The sequence below is a fragment of the Electrona antarctica genome (genome assembly GCF_951216825.1).
Source record: "Electrona antarctica genome assembly, chromosome: 20".
Taxonomy (NCBI): domain Eukaryota; kingdom Metazoa; phylum Chordata; class Actinopteri; order Myctophiformes; family Myctophidae; genus Electrona; species Electrona antarctica.
In genome coordinates, this window is record NC_136801.1 from 13,505,205 (window position 1) to 13,525,205 (window position 20,001).

The window sequence follows — 20,001 nt, forward strand, 5'->3', positions numbered from 1 at the left end:
TCCACTATAAGACGGTAAATGTAACAGTGTAACTGGTCTTGCATGTAAAGACCAGTTACACCGGGGCTCCACCGGGCGCGTCAGCGTCGCGTCGCCGTCACCGTCAGGGAATGTTCCCTTTTTAATCAATGAAGGGTGGCTCCACTGCCTGCGTTGCGTGACATTAACGCGTGCATTAAAATTGAACCGGTGCGTTTTTTGACGCACGCGACGTAGACGCAACGCGTCCGGTGGAGCCCTGGCGTTACACTGGCAGTATGTGTATTGTACACAAATCACCACTTTCATCGTTAAGAACTCAGACCAGACATTACTCACAAGGATCATTTTATTGTACTTTTTTGTGTTAGACCATTCTATTCCATTAACTGATCTGAGACATGACTACTTCCTTGCACAGTGGATCTGGCACGGATCAGGCAGCTTCCCCTAACATTATGGCTGTGACAGAAATGGAACACAACACCAAGGTTTTTTCTTCATTCTATTTCTTTTTACCCATGTGTGTATAACTATGGTTGTAACAGCCCATATACTGTATATCGTATAATCTTTGACTAGGTATATCAAAGCCTGGTTTTCATGAGTAGCCAGTTGGTCTGTCATCATACAAAAGAAGAAAAAAAAACAATACACTAAGCCTCCCAGCTCCCACGAACCAGTTATGCACTAGGACCTGGTGCAAAAAGGGGGGAGAAAGACGTTTAACATGTGCGGACAATGAAATTCTGTATAAAAAGGGGAGAAAAAAGCCTAAATGATAAATTTAAAAAAAAAGTTAATCTTGAAAAAGAGGCATAAATTCCACTCGAGAAATGACAAGACTGAATTATATCTTGGCTTTTTTTTTTTAAAGTAGCAATGTAATTGGGGGGGGAGGGGAGTAGCACAAAACAGATATGAACATTTTGGTAGAACAAGCACCATTGGCATGAAGCGGCGTCATGTGGTAGATTTGCTAAAATTCTTAACCTTTGTAACACCTGTGTGACCATGTGGGCGTGAAACCACGATCACTTTATGCAACCTATTTAGAACTGGAAAGCATATATTATACATTGTTATAGATTCGGTCGGTTTTGGACATATGAGGAATATGTCAGAAACTGATTAAAAATCAAAAAGTAGCAAATATACCATATTATCCACAAGCTCAAAACCGGTCGCTTTGCGGCACGTTTCGAGCTTGCGGATCTGGTACTTTTGATCCTTTTGTGTAACACTGTAGCATGATCTAGTAAGGCGTTAATTTACGAAAAAACAAAAAGTAAAAATATGAAGATGAGGTTTCCGCAGACAGCAACGATATATAGCAACATAGGGTTTTCAGAAAACTGTTCGGCCTCAGGTCTTAATGGGTTAATACAAAACTGAAGCTTTCCAGGTTAGGATTTGGAAGGTGTCGTCTGCCTCAGATCTAAGCAGGTTATGGGCAAAAGATGTTTCAAATTACCAGCATTATATGCAAAAACGTCAGTTCCCCCAAAACAAATTACCTCAGATAAGTAAGCTTTTAATCATGACTTTACCAATTTAAGGAAAACAAAATAAAATGAGAGGGGGTGAAAAAACAAAGGAAAGAGAGTAGATGTAATTGCCAAGCAAACAACAACACTACATTCTTGAACATAATAAGGTTTTCTTTTTATCCCTCACAAAGTGGTGAAATCCAGAAGCAGGCAACGGCCCATGAGACAAGCGAGTGTTCTCCTCTGCGTGATGACAAAGCAGTTTTCTATCCCCCTCTCTTACAGTAAGGCCACTTTTTAAATAGTATTACTAAATGAGGACCGCAAACCTTTTATACTCCTCGTTCCAGAGATCTCTGCAGAGTCTCGTCGGTCGTCGTTAAAGGAAAAACAAAGCTTCAAGTTTCTAAATTAAAGAGCCCGGTGCCAATCTTTATATGGGGGTTAGGGAATGGCACAGGAGTTGTTATTCCCCCCCATGTTACCATCAGAATGAAAAGCTCAATATTCATGGTCACAGCGGGCTTTGCAGCTGAGGTAAGCCACCAGCGCTTTCGTTCTTGTGCCTGAAACCGCTTTTTTTCCAACCCCAACACCCCACCCCGGATATCATCATGAGCGATCAGGCTTTATAATGATCTTGCAAAAGGAAAATATATATATATATATATATTTCAAACAGAAGTTCATAAAATGATCTTGCCTAAAAGTCACTTTGGATCCTCTGTGTCTTTATTTCGAAGCAAGTTGAAGTCCAGGAGAAGTTGTGAAGTCACACAACCACAGCTCCGAGTACAATCCACAAGAGGGACAACAACTATGTTTTGTTTGTCATTGCTGCTGCAGTGTCGTACATATGGGTGTATCGCATAGATTTATCATCATCAGTTGTGGTTCCATTAATTCCCTGTCGCCACAGCCCCTTCAGATACAGTCCTTTTGGTTTGCCAACCAAAAACGCTGTGTGTGTGTGTGTGTGTGTGTGTGTGTGTGTGTGTGTGTGTGTGTGTGTGTGTGTGTGTGTGTGTGTGAGACAAGAGTATGAGTGAGAAACCGATTAGTTGCGGGCTCGCTAAGGCGAGCACACTACCGTTATCGTTATTTAATCTATTTAATTGGAGTGTCACTGGTAGTAATGTAGCAGTGTATATGTATATAATATATCTGTAAGTGATATGTAAGTGTAAGTGTGTGTGTGTGTGTGTGCGTGTGTGCGTGTGCGGTAACCAGAAAGCAACATAACCAGTGTGGTGTCATGGTGGCAGCAGCACCAGAAGTTTTGTCAGGACTTCTGTCCAGTCCACACAGCTGGGAGTTCAGCTTCCCTCTGGGGGGGGGGGGGGGGGGGGGGGGAGGGGGGCTCGGCAGGACCGCGCTGGAAGGGCCGGGGATATTGGGGGGGGAGGGGGGGGGGGGGATGGTAGGGGGGGGTGGTGGGTTGTAGTGGACATAGGGGTGGACAGGGCCAGGTACTTTACTTATCCCCCAAGCAGGCATACTGGTTGTCGAGCTGCAGCTGCTGGTTGGTGGCGGTGCTGCCGCCTCCGCCGTTACCTCCTTCTCTGCCGTGGGTCTTGTGCTTCACTACTTCAAAGGTCCTCTCCACCTCCCTGTCCCTAACAACACAACACAAGAACAACAACACACCTATTGGTCCCATTCACGATAACTTTGAGATAACTCAAAGAAAACCCATGATACGATCATATTAGTAGAGATTTCCCAATACCGGTATCAGGAATGTGTCTCAATTAGGGATGGGTATAGTGAGGATTTTTGTGAGTCCGGTACCGATTCCGGTTCCTTATTCGGTCATATCGGCGAGTACGGCAATCTGACTACCGATCCGAATCAGGGGTAAGGGGTTGACACAATGGCAGGTAAATAAAACGTTTGGGCATGTGGAGTTTGCTTTCGAGTAGCCCAAAGTGAGGAGTCTGAGGACACAACTGTCATTAGTTAACTATAAACACAACACCAGATGTGTCTAAACAAACACCAGAGTGCCACATACACACAGTCCCTGACTGACGTGTGACGAATGCAGCAAGCAGCTTAACAGTCAAAGCTTAGCATAGCATGTGTCAAGTTAGATGAAGTAACATTAAGTGTAACAAACAAATTTTCTGAATATCAATATCTAAAGAAAATAAAGTGGTACTTACTTGCGTGTCTCCACATGCTTGGAACTAGAAGAGAGAGAGGGGAATTGTGTGTCACTGTTAATCTCCGGAGGGCCCTGGGCGGGGCCTCGTTTGGTGGCGGTCAGCCGAGCCCCAGGGGGGCGATATACACCAGTAGGCTTGGACTCAGGAACCTCTTCTTCTTCTGTATAGACAAATGGCAGACATTACATCAGAGATTCGACACATTTTCCCATTTCAGAATTACTTATTATTTTCAGTTTACACTTCCAGATTTCTCTGTAGATTTAAGAAAATGATTAGCAACAGTTGGGATAGCATACACACTGCTTGTCTTTTTTTAAGATTTGTTTTTGGCTTCACAAGATAGATAAAGACAGGAAAGAGGGAGAGAGAGAGAGACGGGGAGAGAAATCCTGCCAAGGTCGTCATGAACACGACTCGAACACGCGACATGCTGTCAGGTGAGAGCCTATATGTGGCATGCACCTTTTCAGTTTTTTTATATCAATAAAAAAAGACCTAAGGACACCTATAAACGTCCAAGGCACCCCGTGGTTTTGATTCCAAGGACGTGTATACACGTCCTTAGCATAAAAAGTGTTAATTTAGGTTAGGCAAAAGGAGGAGAAGAGAGTGAGTGAGGATGTGTTTGTGGCTTCTAGCTGCAGGGCAGGTCAGTCAAACTGTATAGAGGGTATGCGCGTAACATCATCATCAAACCAGGAAGTTATGCGGGAACGCCTACTGAGTGCCAAAAAACTACTTTCTGGCCTTGACAGCCCATACATCCAAACAGGAAAGTCCAATATGATTGCGTTAAACTACGTTAAACTCACTTTGCCATTCACTGTATTCATGCAAATACCATCTATAGTCCAATATTGTTTTAGAACAGTGGTCCTCAAACATTTTCATGCCAAGAGCAAAGGACCCCCAATATTTTAAAATCTACTTTACAGAAAAAACATCTCAAAATCGTTTATAATAAACAGATTTGGCAACATTGGCCAGAAAGTATCAGTGCTGCTTCGTTTTGACTTATTTTTATAGATCTGGTTGCTTGTTTATCCAAAAGGAATCTGGCAACACTTCTGGCTTCAAGCGCTAGTGGCTATGAATGTTATCAAAGATGGTTTATGTATGAAGATGGGCCAACTTCATTGGAGCCACTAGAGGCGAAATGGTACACAAAGCCTACAAATGGTCTCCTAAATATAGTAGGCGTGGTTTGCTTCTCCCCGCCCCGTCTCAAATCTCGCTAGAGTTTGTTGCTGGGATAAAGAAATGTCATTAACAAAGTAGATTTTCTCCTGATTTGTCTCGCTAAAAGAAGCCATTTTACTATGAATATCTTGTAAATAGTGTGTGCCTTGTGATGATTTGGTCCAGTATTTAGTTCAGTGACCATGGAGTTAAGGAATGGTTCAGAAGCTGTGTTCACGTTCACTCTCCCATTGGAAATGAATAGACTCCAACATTCTTCCTGTCTCCTAATAATGTTACCGCCCACCTCATGCAGATACAAGAAGTAGAGAAAAGTTGGCCTCTCTTGCTAATTCTCCTCTTGGATGTTATGCTAGCTGGCTCGTCGTCTTTGTCGGGTCTGTGTCCATGGCTCCCTGACTGGGAGATGGGACTGTGGATAGTCTGGATAGAACTTTCTGTTACACTAAAATCCATCTAAAAGTACCACACAACTGAAAAGTACCTCGACTGTGAGCGCAAGTTAGAAACTTGTGTGGTCATAACGAGGCACAGCTGTTTACAATGCGATGCAAACAGCAGGGTTTGGTGTTGGTCTGGATGAATTGCACAGGTTTCTCAGCCGCTTTTTTTCTTCTTCTTTTTTGGTGGAGTGGAACGAGAACACAACAGCAAAACAAAAAAGGCAGTGTTGCAACGGTAAATCGCAGTTACTATGAAATCGTTTTTGTCCGTCACTCAAAATCCCCATACATGGGAAAGCCTCCATATACTGTATGGTGCCCAGGTCTCGTGACATCATGTGACATCAGGACGGAGATCCCTGATGTCATAGTAAATGCAACCTGCTGTCGCAATTAGTCTACTTGGCAGCCCATAGAGCCCCATTGTGAACCCAGACATTTTGAGTACCCTAAGTGTTAGAAATGTCGAGGCTGGCAAGTAGACTATATAGACGAATCCACAGAGCGCTGCCCTGTAGTTGTCATCAATATTGGCCAGCAACTCTACATCTGACCTCAAACCTTTAGATCTCCATATATGGATATGTCAGAAACTGTTCTGACATTCCATATGTTGATCCTTCCCCACCCATCCTTCCTCTTCGATGTCTCCCTTTTGACTGATACCAGTCCATTCAAACTCTAGATGGGCCTGCCCCAAAGTTATTAGTGCAGCCGTGCCCGGCAGCCGGCAGCCAGTTCTCAACAGGCCCGAAAATTAAGGCCGGGCCCTCATCAAACCCTGTACACTCAAGAGAATCTCCCTGCTACGACCCTTAGATCTCCATATATGGAGCTGACCTGTTCTGACATTCCATATGTTGTTCTGACCTCATCAAACCCTGTAGACTCAAGACATGCTCCTTATATGGCCAGTACAGATTTCATTCCATGTTGATCTGACCCCCAAAACTGCCAAAGCGCCAGTGATCGCCCAGCAGTCTGCCGTCAACGAGGCGGATGCGTGCACGCAACCTCGTCTTTAGGTCGCCCTTTAAGGCGAGGTCCCTTCTTGCCCTTAGGCGTCTTACTGGTATTACTAGATATTACTCAACTGGTCTAAACATCCTAACAAGGGGTCTGGGAAGGGAGTGCAATGCAAGGGGGTTTTGATAACGTTAAATAGATGCGAGTTTGTCAACACTGCGTCACCCAGATGCCGTTTTATTGCCGTATCGATACGACAGCCTCTCCATCAATTCGCCTATCGTCCGGATTCTCGATCGATATATATATTGCCATATCGATTAATTGAATGCACCACTATCGAATATGGAGATAAGGTTTCTGCCCAACAGCAACGATATACAGCCAAAATCTAAAATGACACAGGTGCTTTCCCGGATGGAATGGGTTAAAGTGTCTTAGTTGGCACCGGAGGCAGTTGGAACCTAATCACTTGACCGTGTGGCTGTCAAAGAGAAGAGAAAGGTTAAAAAAAAAGACAGAAAGAAATCACACCCGTGTGAAGTGAGGGGCACAAATATATTAGTAAAACAAACGGTGCCAACACAAACATTATATGCCATTAACAATAAAGAGACAATATGACGTACATTTTCCCTTCATTGTCAATGGCATTTTTAAAACAAACATTAAACCTGTATATAGGAGGCTGATGAAGTCTGCTCAACTCACCCACAGGGGCGGGGGTGGGCTCACGGCCCCCAGACTTGTTCCAAGGCCCGGACTCCTTGTTTCCACTGACCAGGATGATCTCTCCGTGCTCATCCACCTCCTCCTTCTCATAGTCAGACTCCTCCCTCTCGTCGCTGCAAAAAAACAACAAACAAAACAGAGAGGCATGTCAAGAAGAGACATCTACAAAACAGCCGAGTTAAGAGACAATTCCTCATCAAGTAAACAAACCCATGATTCGGGCTGGGACGATAATTGTTAATCATGATAAAACCGCTCACAATAATCGTATAGCAGAGATTTTAATTATCATTAAATTGTCCTTGTACACTAGGAATAATTAGCTTTTGCTGAGCTGCAAATTCAGCACCACCTAAACCCTCTATACTTGATCAAATGGACCTGTAAAGAACACATATTGGTACGCTCTCATTTAATCGATTGGCCAAAAATAGCAGATCTACAAGCTCATAGATCGGCTATTTTTGGCGAATGTTCCCCCATATTTTGATTATCGTGATAAAATAAATACAAATATCATTGATCGCAAATAATTGTTCACACACGAGACATGTAATTTTCCTATCGTCCCATCCCTATGCATGATATATATATATATATATATATGACCAAATAACATTCTGATCTCACGTTATCTGTAGGGCTTGAAGACGAAGGCCACTGTAGTCCACTTCCTTCTGCTCAAACTCCTTCCACTCCTCATCCTCCTTAAAGACACACAGACAGCTCAGTTATTGTTGACAACGCATGTACATTCAGCAGCCATTAATATTGAAATATTAGGCTAATTAGGCAAGTGGTTTTCAACCTTTTCCATATAAAAGGTCCATTATTCATTTGGCATTTGAGCCACGGTCCACCATTTGAGATTTAGCCTCTCAAGACCCAAAACGTTTGACGTTTTTGTCCACAATTCCATGGTGTATTGATGTTGGTGACATAGGAGAGATAACAGGCAAAACGTTGATCAAAATAACAATTATTCTGCCTGGGCCGTGGCACAGCGGTCCAGGCACCTTGGCTGGTGATCCAGTCTGGCAGTGTGCTGCGGGTTCGACTCCCGATCCCGACGGCCTTTACTGCACGTCTTCCCCCCCCCATCTCTCTCCCCATTTCCTGTCAGCCTACTGTCTGTCCCTCCATACAAAATATAAAATAAAGGCGAAAGCCACAAAAAAAAAACATTTGAAAAAATAACAACAATTATTCTACATTCTCTAATTGTGTAGACTTCTTGTAAATTAAGTAGTCTAATGCAAGAATTTTACTCTTGAGCGTAAAATGGGGGGGATATCACTCATTTTCAACATTTGACTGTCATTAATATACCTTAGAATTGTTGTGTGGAAATAATAACAAAGTCCCCTCATTCTGTGTTGCCTAGAACTGGAGGTAACATTATGAAGTACATCTTTGTGATGTCACTGAGATATACTTCATAATGTTACTGATCATGTTTCAGACCTCCAGTTCTAGGCAACACAGAATGGGGGGGACTTTATTATTTCCACACAACAACGCTAAGGTATATTAATGACAATCAAATGTTGAAAATGAGTGGTATTCCCCTTTAATGAATTTAATTTTATGCTCTCAACCAACTCTCAATAATTTAGCATGGGACCACCTGGAACCCCTCAAGGACCACTGGTGGTCCCCAGGGCACTGGTTGAAATCCACTGAACTATAGCTTTAATTGTGACATGATGACTGTGCAAAACTCAAGGAGTGTTGGGGACAAAAAGAAAGATTAAATGACCCCACGGTTCTTTAATAGCCAAACAGCTGGAAGCATGTCCTGCAGTGTCTGGGAGGTTTTAAAAGAAAACGGGCAACATTTTGTCTAACAACATAGCATTCCAGCTCAGTTCATGCCAGCCTTGGCACGGTTGTCATGGAGGGGGAGAGGGGGGGCATGACAACCGTGCCAAGGCTGTCAGGTCTTCCAAAAGACGTGACAAGTTGGAATGGCGGCGGCGCCGGGGCCTGTATTAGGCCTAGCCTAGTTAGCCCGCCGGCCCCAAGTTTAATCTACACTCCTCCGTGGTGTACGGAGGAGGAAGCTGATCTTCGGAAGCTGATCTCCAAGCTCTCCCCTCCCCCAACAAGCAAGATGATTTTAAAGTTAACACTAGTAATGGACTGGCATTAAGCAACGCATCCTCATACAATGGCGTGCATTAGGCGAAGCTTTAGAAAAAGCCACGTCTCTCTCCCAGTCAGATAGACCCCGGTGCTAGCACAGCAGCTTGTGTGGTTCACATGGATGTAGCCATCATCATGGCGGAACTTCAACCCGTATTGTGTGCCCTTCCCTCCATTTACAACCCACACAGCTACACAAACGTTCAGATTTCAAATATAAAGTGCTCACCCTAGGGCCACGGATGTTATTACAATTCTCCTCGGGCCGGTACAAGTACCCGTATCTTCCGTATTGTTCAATAAAACGGTATTTGAATTGGATCGGTGGCTATTTTCTCATATGTATCAGAGTGCTGTACAACTCCCAGCCGATAGGGACGCGTAGTTGAAAACGTGGCAAAGAACTGAGAAAACGGCCACCGATAGGATTTAAATGCTTTTTGTATTAACAATAAGGACGAAACGGGTACTTAAACGCACCCGAGGACTTATGCAACATCCCTGGTCATGGGGTGAGCACTTTATATTTGAAATCAGAACGTCTACGGGAGATGTACGCGTTGCAAATGGAGGAAACATGCAAAACAGGTTGCAGTTGCGCCATGACTATCCGTCACGACATGACAGTGATGTTTCAGGGCTATTGGGTGTATCCACGGCTGATCAGCGATATAACCTCTTAAAAACCACCGGGTTCTATCCCCCCTCGCCCCCCTGAGCCCGGTGACTGTGCGCCAACTCCCCGGTACAAAGTGTCTGGCCACCACCCCACCGCCCCGGGGGCCGGCGTGACACCGACCCGGTGTGTCGACTCTTTCCCCCCCAATCCCTACCTCACCTTCTCTATCTGAGCACCGTCCTGGTTCTCGCCGGTCTTGAACGACTTATCCTTCTTGTCTTTCATCTTCAGCTTCATGGCGGAGGACTGCGGTGCGGCGGACTGCGGCGCCTCCTTGCCGCCCTTCCCCTTGCTCTCTTTCTTCTTCTTTTTATCCCGTTTGGCGAAGAAATCGTCCAGGCTCTTCTCCGTTACGTCCGCCATGTTTTTTCCAACCCTCCTCGACGAGCAACGTCGCTACGAACCGCTAAAAGTTAAATGCTAACCGCGCGAGCGAAGGACAAAATGTCCACTTCGGGGGGACAAAGACAGCTGTTCGGACCGACTCGGAGGGACAGGGCTGGTTTTTATCTCGGTGATTCGACGGTCGTCAAGAGACGGAGGGGAAATGTCTTCGTCTGCCCGTGTCCCGGTGTTTAATACTTACTAGCCTGGAATGCTATGCTAGCTGTCGCTGCTATCAGCCATGCGATGAGCTGTTTGACAAATCTACCAAGCTCTGGTTCCGGAAGTACTCGTTGAGGCTCGCGCTTGCCCCGGATGCGAAACGCAAATCCCCGAATGGATACGAAACGTTCCGAATCATCCCGAATGGATAAAAACGTTCCGAAATCTCGCATGATTGATAAGCCCAAAACCAGAGTTCATACATTACTGCGTCAAGGTTTTTAAATTAGTATTTTGATTGATTGATGAATTAATTGTTTTGATGATTGATGATATACACTTCTATATAGCCAAAACAGGACATCATCATAGAGGAGGAAAAAAGGGGGAAAAACATATACAGTGAGGGGGAAAGGGGGTGGGTGGGGGATTCAGGTTTTACGGGGGCCAGTTTCGAATTGCAGTTCGTAGGTGCCCTTTGAGAGCGGTTTTGAAGGAGTCAAGGGATTCCCAATAATGACTGTTGGTAGGGCGTTATTTTGGTGGTATAGGAGCTAAATGAATTTAGTCCCTTGATTGATTGATTTATTTATTGATTGATTGATTGATTGATTGATTGATTTTATTAACAGTATTGTAACCTACATTTCAAGCACAACACCATAAATAAAGCATTACACTTGTTTACAATAGGGTCCACCATTTTCAATTCATCAGAACATTTAGAGAGGCCTACAAATATACACTTCTATATAACAAAAAACGAAATCATCATAAAGGGAGGTAAAAAGGGAAAAGAAAAATATACAGTGAGGGGAAAAGGGGGGACTCAGACTTTTTTACAGGGGCCAGTTTCGAATTGCAGCCGGCCATAGCTGGTGCCCTTTGAGAGCGGTTTTGAAGGAGTCTAAGTGGCATAGGAGCAAAATTAATTTAGTCCCTTGTTTGTGCCGAATCTGGGTTGCACATGGTTTGTTGAACTCGGGCCCTCATGGTGTTGTGGGTGTGGACTTCGTTGACATTAAATAAGGAAGCATTTAGACAGGTACATGGCCCATGGGTATCTTGTGGTGGTGCTCGAATCTTGTGGACCAGACCCATTGCAAGATGCTGTACTCTAGCTGTCACCAACCCTAAGCCATTCCAGCCTGTCAAAATGGGCAGGGGTGAGGTGGGCTAGGGGAGTGAGGCCAGGTAGTATTGTTTGTTTTGGGAAGTCTGGAGCCTTGTTTTAAGGGCCTTTGAGGTGCTGTACGTGGTACTAATTGTGCATGCATAGTCGAAGAAACCTTGTATAAGGTCTCCTGTCTTCAAGGTGTTTTTGTTGACCAGTGAGGAGATCCTGTATAGGAATCTTGTCACTTTCCCTTCCTCCAGGGAAGGGAAAGCGCGAAGGACCCCCGGAAACAAGCCTTTCTTGGGGTTTCAAATCCTCTTAGCAGATCTTGTATTGAACTGTACTCTTTTTTGCATACTACCAAAATATTCAATCAATAAAAAAAATAAAATAAAAGATTGGTTGATTGATCGGCTATTTTCAAATGGTCGAAATATATAGTACTTAAAGTACGTTTTGTAATATTGACCTCATCACATTTGTGATGACGACTATGGCCATGTTTAGCCCAAGGAGTGTTGTTTGTGCTAAACTAATGCTTGGAATGGATTCAGAATTATGAAAATCACACCTGTGTGAAGTGAGGGGCGCTCTTGTTGTACATCATTCAATAAAAATCACACCCGTGTGAACTGAGTGGTGTAAGGCCTGTCTGACGTAATGAAATCATGTCTGATGTAATGAAATCACACCCGGGTGAACAGGGTGAACATAGCAACCATGCTCATTTTTTCTGCACAAACAAAGCCAGTTGTAGGAGTGGTTTACACCACTCAATAATGAAATCACACCCGGGTGAACAGGGTGAACATAGCAACCATGCTCATTCTTTCTGCACAAACAAAGCCAACTTATATTATCTTTTAACCATGATACAATGTGAGATGATCTTGTAAGATGACAACTGAATTTATGTGATATTTATAGTATAATAGCCCCGAGCTGAATTAAAACAGTTGCACTGTGTTTAGAAAAGCCGATTTGCTTGTCCACATGGCGTAAATTCTCCTTTCATTGTCAATGGCGTTTAATGTTTGTGTTGCCACAAAAAGCCGATTTGTTCAGACACATATGACGTAAATTCTCCTTTCATTGTCAATGGTAAATGTGACACGAGTTAAGGACAAAAAAGATGTATATGAGGAGCTAGCACCCCTAAAAAAAACCTAGTTTGACACGTCACATGCTACATTTTTGCCTTATAATTATAGGTTGTTAATGGTATGGTCACATATAAACCCCTATAAAAAAATGCTCAATAGGCTACCGACAGCCAGTCAGCAAGTGGATTCATGAATGTATATAGCATAGACTGTAGAAAGGTATATAGACAATATCTTAGGCCAATCAAAAATGTCACACTCCACACCCCAGGCTGCCGCACTAAAGTCATTATAATGACATTCACATTGACTGTTGTTGTGTAGCAACAGAATTGGACCTCTCCAAAGTTGCATACTGGACCTGTAGTGGAACAGAGCCTAAAGGCCCATTCATACTCCAGTTATAGGTAAGGTGACCACCAAACGGTGGTTATAGTAAAAATGCTGAGATGCGTTCGGGTGAGCGAGCGGTGAGTCGCTTTCTCGCTCATCACCGCAGCGTGACGTCATGTTGTAGTTTTCCCAATCACCGCGGTGGTCACCTTATCATTTAAAACTGGAGTATGAATAGCCCTAAAGCCCGTCATTGGATCTAGTGTGACCGGTCATGGGTGAACAAAGAGAAAACTCCACCCCACTCCCACTGAATGAATGGATATGCTGTGGTCAGCAAAGCATTTACACAAGGCATTGTTATATAATTCACCCATGGCCTTGTAACCTAATTCAAGCACAGGTCTCAATAGTCAGCTTTGTTTTTGCTTTTTTATGGACTGTCCAAATGTATTAGGCATGAACAAATATAGTTGCAAATATTGATGATCTCTAGAGCAGTGGTTTTAAACCCTTTTCACATCAAGGCCCATTATTTATTTGGCATTTGAGCCACGGACCACCATTTGATGACATTTAGTGTCTCAAGATACAAAACTAAAGAATATGTTATCGTTGGATAACATTTTTGTCCACAATTCCATGCTGTATAGGAGAGATAACAGGCGTATGATCAAAATAACAATTATTTTACATTCTCTAGTTAGACTTACTACACTAGTTGTAAATTAAGCAATGGGATGCAGATGTTTAATAATAATGTAACTCTTGATCGCGTAAAATGAAACCAAATGGACCCCTATGGGTCCATTTGGTTTCATGTTATGCTCTCAAGAGTTAAAGATCTAATAAGGGTCCATTTAGTTACCAACTCAACAATTAACTGGGGACATAATTTGAGAAACACTGAGCTCATGCAGTGATTCTCAAACATGTTTGGCACAGGTAACCCTGAACAAGTTTTTCATCCACGGCACCCCAGAATTACATTGTTTCTGTATAGTACCTTACATTTTATGTTATATTACGGTATATAAGTATGTAAATCCCCCTAAGATTCAGAAGCCACACAAAAATAGACGATCTACAAGCTGACAACGCATCACAACCCGCCGCGTTGTGAGCTACAATCTGCTATTTTTGGCGAAGAGATTTGCCGTAGACTGAAAAGTGGGTTGAAGTGGTTAATGTTTTGTAATAATAATAATCAACTAATAATTGTAGTGAAGTAAAAGTAGGCCTATACAATATTTGGATCTGAGATATAGTGGAGACTGTGGAGGGCATTAAGCAACTAGTCGACTAGTTTACTAGTCGACTAGTAAATCCACTAGTCGACCTTGTTGGTACTAGTTGACTAGTTGATAAAAAATAAAAATAAAAATAAAGTTTATTTTTTTTATTTTTTTCCCCGATTTTGTAGGCCTCAAGATCAGGTAGATTATAGTTATAGTCACCATGTACACAGTTTTTCAATGTACAAATATTTATTTATTTTAAAGTTTATTTTTTTAATTTATTTTATTTTTTACATAATAGGTAGTTAAACAACTAGTCGACTAGTAAACTAGGCAACTAGTCAACTAGTAAAAATGACTAGAAGTGAATGCCCCAGGAGTAGAAGTAAACGTATTGGAAATTGGAAGTGAAGTACAAATAGTCAAATACGTAGTACTGTACTTAGTTACTTTACACCACTGGTATTCTGTGGCACCCCTGGACACTGCACGGAGTGCTCAGGTCATAAATAACAAGTTCACAACAAGTTTTTCCCATTTTATTGCTCAGCAGTAAAAAGTACAGTGTATGCTACAGTGCAAAAGATACATGATGTTGAACACTGCCATGCCTTTCCTGTTGAACATTTTGTGAAAGATGCACTTTGAGCGATGAGACCATGTGGGACGGTGACGATATGAAAATCACACATCATGATTACTGTGGCAAAAATAATAGAGATGTAATAACGATATTATCACGATAATCAAAATATGCTGAAAACGTAAAATGCCACTTTTGTTAACCACTTGAACCCCCCCCAGCATCCCTATTCTGGGGATGAACGTTCCCCAAAATAGCCGTTTGTAGATCTGCTATTTTAGGCGAATGGATTTGTGTAGAGTGAATTTAGTGAAAAAAGCTAATTCATCCTATAGTGTATGATGGAGGGCAATTTCACAACAAATTAAAATCTCTGCGATACGATTTTAAAAAAATAGTTTTTTATCACGATAAACGATAATTATCGTCCCATCCCTAGAGACCACAAGCTCAAAATGAAATCCAATAGATACCAACATTATTGATGAACAAGACACGGATTCAACAATACTTTCCAACCCAGTGAAATCAATAACATCAACGTAGCATTCTTTTTAATGTATTTATTCAATGACAGAGGCAGCCAGGCAGCATTGATTCCAGAATAAAAACGGTGACAATGCAACATAAACATTAATAAAAGAAGGACCACAGGTTCAATAACTAAACTATTATTGAAGTGCGTGTTTTGTTTGAACTGCCTCTGTAATGTGCTCACAGTAAATATTCAGAATACGTTGAGAATTCTAACTGGTCAAGAATTGTTACAGCCTTTTCTAGGCACAGTGATTAAACTTAACTCGAATCATTCAGAGTCTTGAACGTTTAAGTCATGCAGTGGTTCTCAACCTCACGTGATTTTAGAGGGGTCCCCAGATGACAGTGAACTGACCATTTAAGGACTTTCTTTATTTTTTTAAAGATTTTTTTTGTGGCTTTTTCTGCCTTTATTGATAGGATGAAAGTAGTCTGACAGGAAATGGGGCGAGAGAGATGGGGGAAAGACACACGGCAAGGGCCGTCGGGATCGGGAGTCGAACTTGCGGCACGCCGTCAGTCTGGCTCAGCAGCCTAGGTGCCCAGACGGTTGAGCTAACCGCCCGGGCCGATTTAAGGACTTTTAATACTTTTTTAATACCTCAACCAAAAAAATGAGAAAAGAAAAAGACCATTTACTGCATCAAAAATAATTAACAAACTATACTATAAAAACTGATCAAACAATTGTCAAATAATATAAGGAGGCAAAAATTGTGAAAATAGCCGATCAAGCTCACAACGCTGTTGTTAGCTTGTACATCTGCTATTTAAAAAATATTTATCTGTGGAACCGAATCAAACAAAATTGAATGCCTCAAACTCCTACAATTCCAAGTGCTCGTCAGGGTGAGGGGGGTCCAGTTCAACTATGATTATTTTGGGAGCTCACAGCCTGAAAAGGTTGAGAACCACTGAAGTAATGAACACAGTTTGCACTCAAACAAAATGTACTTATACTTTATGGAGGGAGAGAGGTGACAGGTTTGATCTAATGGTCCCCTCCGACATTTTCACATGCTGGACCAACAATTGACCACTCCAAGGATGGTAGACAGACAGACGGGCACGCGGGCACGCGCACACGCACACACACGCACACGCACACGCACACACACACACACACACACACACACACACACACACACACACACACACACACACACACACACACACACACAGTCTAGAGCATTAGTGAGGTCCCAGGGGGTCCCCACCCCAGTAAAATTTGTCAGTATAGCGTTACAATCATTGTAACCATATTAAAAAAAAAAAAATAGCAGATACTGTATACAGACCTATTTTTGAAAAATCTTGCAAATTTGTGCAAATATTTGAATATATATTTTCTAATCTTTGGAGTTCCCGGGCACGTTTTTATTCGTTTTTTTTAATGGGGGTCTGCAGCCAAATACATTAGGGGGTCCTTGACATGAAAAAGTGTGAGAACTAGAGCAGGTTGTTTTTCAGACCAAGGACCCTTTAGCTGAGAGAGAGATGCATCAGGGTATAACATTATGTTGCAAATTAAACCTTTTTCATAGATAGCTTTACATACTTCTTGGACTTGATCAGTGTCTTTATAAATTAATGTTTTCTTAAACCTCTTTCCCAAAAATAAGCGATCTACAAACTCACAACACTTTGTCCCAGAATAAGGATGACCATATCACACAAAGATCATTTTAACCACTTTAACCATATTTTATACGTCGTTGGCTATTCAAAAATAGCAGATATACAAGGTCATAGTGTGTCACTTTGAGCTTGTAGATCATCTATTTTGGAAAAAACATGAAAGTCTTTGAATATAACATACCCCTGGTCTAGAGACACACACAAACACAGAGACAAACACTCTCACATTTGTGTGCACACAGATACATATACATACACACAGGCACGCCATTCATGCAACCGTGACAAGCCATACCAACATGACAAAGAATTAAGACATCTATGTGGTCCCTCGGTAGAGAGGCTGGTGACACTTGAGGGAAGCCATTTCAAAGCCTAATCTATACTTTGTTCACCCAAAAAAACAACAGATTTTCAAGAAAAGAAAAGCGACACATACATAGCAGACATTGAAGGGGGAAAAAAAACGTGACAATACGCCATGTATTTTCTCTTGAGTATCAGTTATTTTTGGTCATGTGACACCATCCTATGACAAAGTATAGGTTACGCTCAAGTCTCCAAGTCCATTTGGTTGACAGATAAACCTTTCCCTGCATGCTGTTGACCGCTCACTAGTCTCGCGAGCCAGACTGGTGCCTCCCACGATTTCCAAATGCTTCCGTCATACAGTAGGATACGGATAAGGCCGATGTGACGCCTCCTCCCCACTTTAATTTCGTCTTCACAGTCAAAATCATCTAAGCTATATATTATATAGCTTGCTGCTTAGCAGAAATGGAAATTCAAAAGTAAAATGTAAAGATATATTTTAAAATATATTTTCATGAACGGAAATGACGAACAGATGACAGCTTCCTGTCTCGGCTTTCGGGAGGAGTAGTTCCAGACTCTATCATTCAGGAAGTGTAGTTCCAGACACTATAAAGCATTCAGGAGGTGTAGTTTCAGAATTCAGCATTCGGAGATTGTGGAATAGTTGTCTGGCTACGCAAGACTAAACCTCTCTCTAACTATCGCCATTGCAGTTTAAAACAAAACAGACAATATCCTCCTTTACTAATATCTGGGTTTCAAACTTTTTGCCAGAAGCCATCATTAAACCCCTGGTCTCCTACTACGTAGGTGCAGAATTCAAGTTCAACAGGCTAAGTATTTTGGGCTTGATTTAAAAAATACAAATAAATGCTAAAATACTTTAACAGCACATTTCTCTCTAAAGCAGAAATTCAAGTGGTAAAACAGCCACAGTGAACTCACCACCAAGCCACCGCAACGGAAACAAAACCACATATGCTTTTTTTCTCCTTTTCTTTATAAAGACATAAAAACTCTTATCACAATTAAGCTTTTTGTATAAAATGTACATCAGAAAAATATGCGAGCGCATCCTCATTGTAAATAGTGTCCTGTTTGACGCCACTGTTCCTTCACTCTTAGGTCTTTGTGTCTTGTTCTTATATACAGTATAAAGGTGAGTCTCTCTGAATATTGATCACATATATAAAATAGATGATGACAGCAGGGGGTGGTGGGGTGGAAAAAAGGGGCACGCTTTTATTTTGACAAGCGAAGTCTTCACAAGCGAAGTCTTCAGCCAGTTGAAGGTAGAAGGGCTCGTCTGTGCTCAACAGGGGCAACTTCAATCAGATCAGAGAGAATATATTACCTGGGCACTTCAAGAGAGACCCAAATAAAATGCTGGAGAACTCGTATTTATCATTCTACAGGGGTGACTGACGTGTTGACTTGCGTCTTCCTGTTTGACTCTGAGGTAAGGATGGGACCATATGAAGATTTCATGTCACGATTACAGAGTGTATGCACATGCATCACTTTTCCATCAGGGCACGCCCCGCTCATCTTCTAGACTGAGTTGCATTTCATTGAGCAGCATGGAGCATTGGAGTTTGGAAGCGCTCGTTGGAAATCACTCAACGATCCTCGTACCACCTGTTTCTAAATGTCACACAATGCAGGAGGCAGCAGGATGTTGAGTTATTAAAAACGAGCACCAAACTCCAAACTCTGACACTTAGAAAAATAATCACCTGCACGGAATTTCTTGACGGAAAGTAGCTCATAACATGTCTACGGTGGACTTTTATGAAAGAAAAGAAAGAGGATAATCCAAGCTTTCTGTACAGCTGCAATGTTGGTGAGTTTACTGTTGTTGAATATACAATCAGCTGTCAAGACCAGAAAGTATTTTTTTTTTGCCACTCAGTAGGCATTCCCGCATAACTTCCGGGTACAATGATGTCATGCGATAAACGATAATAGCGATTATCGTCCCATCCCTACTCTCAGGAAGACAATAGTCGAAACGTCAGTCACCCCAGGCAAAATGATGAATACCTGCAGACCAGTCGAGTTCTCCAGTATAGTGCTGTTGGTTGTTGGTCTCTGGTGGGGTCTCTCTTAGATGTGGGAGGCTTTGTCTCTGTTGATGAACAGGGTCTCCTGGCAAAAAGGGTTGACCAGCACCACGCTGCTGCCACCGTAGTCTCCGTTAGGGGGCAGACAGGTTTCATGCTCCTATAAACACACAGACACGTAGCTTTAATGTCTGTGCCTTTGTGCTGTTCACATTTCTGACTAATACAGTATTCAATCAATCAATACATCAATCAATCAATGTTAGACAGCTCAACACTCACTACTACAAGACACACATCTATACTATAAGAGTCAAGTCACTAGTACAGAAAAGTGGTTGAGAATGAGAAAGTAGAGCGGAGGGTTTTAGTCAGTGTTGCCATGTGCGCTTATTATAAACAACATTATGGGCTTGTTTTTCTGTAAAGTCGCTTGTATTGGTGGTTGCAGGGTTTTTTGGCGGTTTGTTTCTAAAGTATAGTTGCTTATTTGGGCTCGCTTCCTAAATGTGGTTCTCGAACATTTTCATGCCAAGGACACCCAAATTAATATGTAATTCTCCACCTATCTCCACCTGAAAACATTTTGTGACAGGAACCCCCTTTACCAGTTAAAATGTTTTAAAAATATTTCATTATTTTTCACTTTTTTCCCCAAGATGTTTTTGGAAAATAGCATCGTGACACGTTGTCACGATGTGATCGGCTATTTTGAAATAGCCG

General features: G+C 42.2%; 2 protein-coding genes across 4 annotated transcripts in view; both read right to left on the minus strand.

Annotated features, from left to right (window-relative positions):
- Positions 1 to 314: 314 nt before the first annotated feature.
- Positions 315 to 10,497, minus strand: cdv3 (carnitine deficiency-associated gene expressed in ventricle 3). Of its 3 annotated transcripts, none has more exons than XM_079489667.1 (5): positions 9,965 to 10,494; positions 7,612 to 7,688; positions 6,961 to 7,094; positions 3,635 to 3,797; positions 315 to 3,085 (listed from the first exon to the last, which is right to left on the minus strand). In XM_079489667.1, exons 1-5 carry the CDS (start codon positions 10,166 to 10,168, stop codon positions 2,944 to 2,946), a joined length of 720 nt encoding a protein of 239 aa, XP_079345793.1. In that variant the 5' UTR covers positions 10,169 to 10,494; the 3' UTR covers positions 315 to 2,943. The 3 variants fall into 3 exon arrangements, with proteins under 3 accessions (XP_079345793.1, XP_079345794.1, XP_079345795.1); XM_079489668.1 differs by having other exon boundaries at positions 7,612 to 7,685; positions 9,965 to 10,487; XM_079489669.1 differs by having other exon boundaries at positions 2,953 to 3,089; positions 9,965 to 10,497.
- Positions 10,498 to 14,667: 4,170 nt separating this feature from the next.
- tmem108 (transmembrane protein 108) overlaps positions 14,668 to 20,001 on the minus strand; it is a 76,016-nt gene continuing 70,682 nt past the window's right edge. Inside the window, exon 7 of the mRNA XM_079490356.1 lies at positions 14,668 to 19,438. Within this exon, the coding sequence (XP_079346482.1) occupies positions 19,322 to 19,438 (117 nt within the window). The 3' untranslated portion in view covers positions 14,668 to 19,321. The remainder of the gene's footprint in view (positions 19,439 to 20,001) is intronic.

What these genes read in the sequence shown, in the direction of transcription:
- cdv3 (XM_079489667.1), bottom strand. Translation starts at nt 10,168, where the DNA reads ATGGCGGACGTAACGGAGAAGAGCCTGGACGATTTCTTCGCCAAACGG. An exon ending in GCCCACCCCCGCCCCTGTGG is followed by an intron (nt 3,798 to 6,960) that starts GTGAGTTGAGCA and finishes TTGTCTATACAG; the next exon opens with AAGAAGAAGAGGTTCCTGAG. An exon ending in AAGCATGTGGAGACACGCAA is followed by an intron (nt 3,086 to 3,634) that starts GTAAGTACCACT and finishes TTGTGTTGTTAG; the next exon opens with GGACAGGGAGGTGGAGAGGA.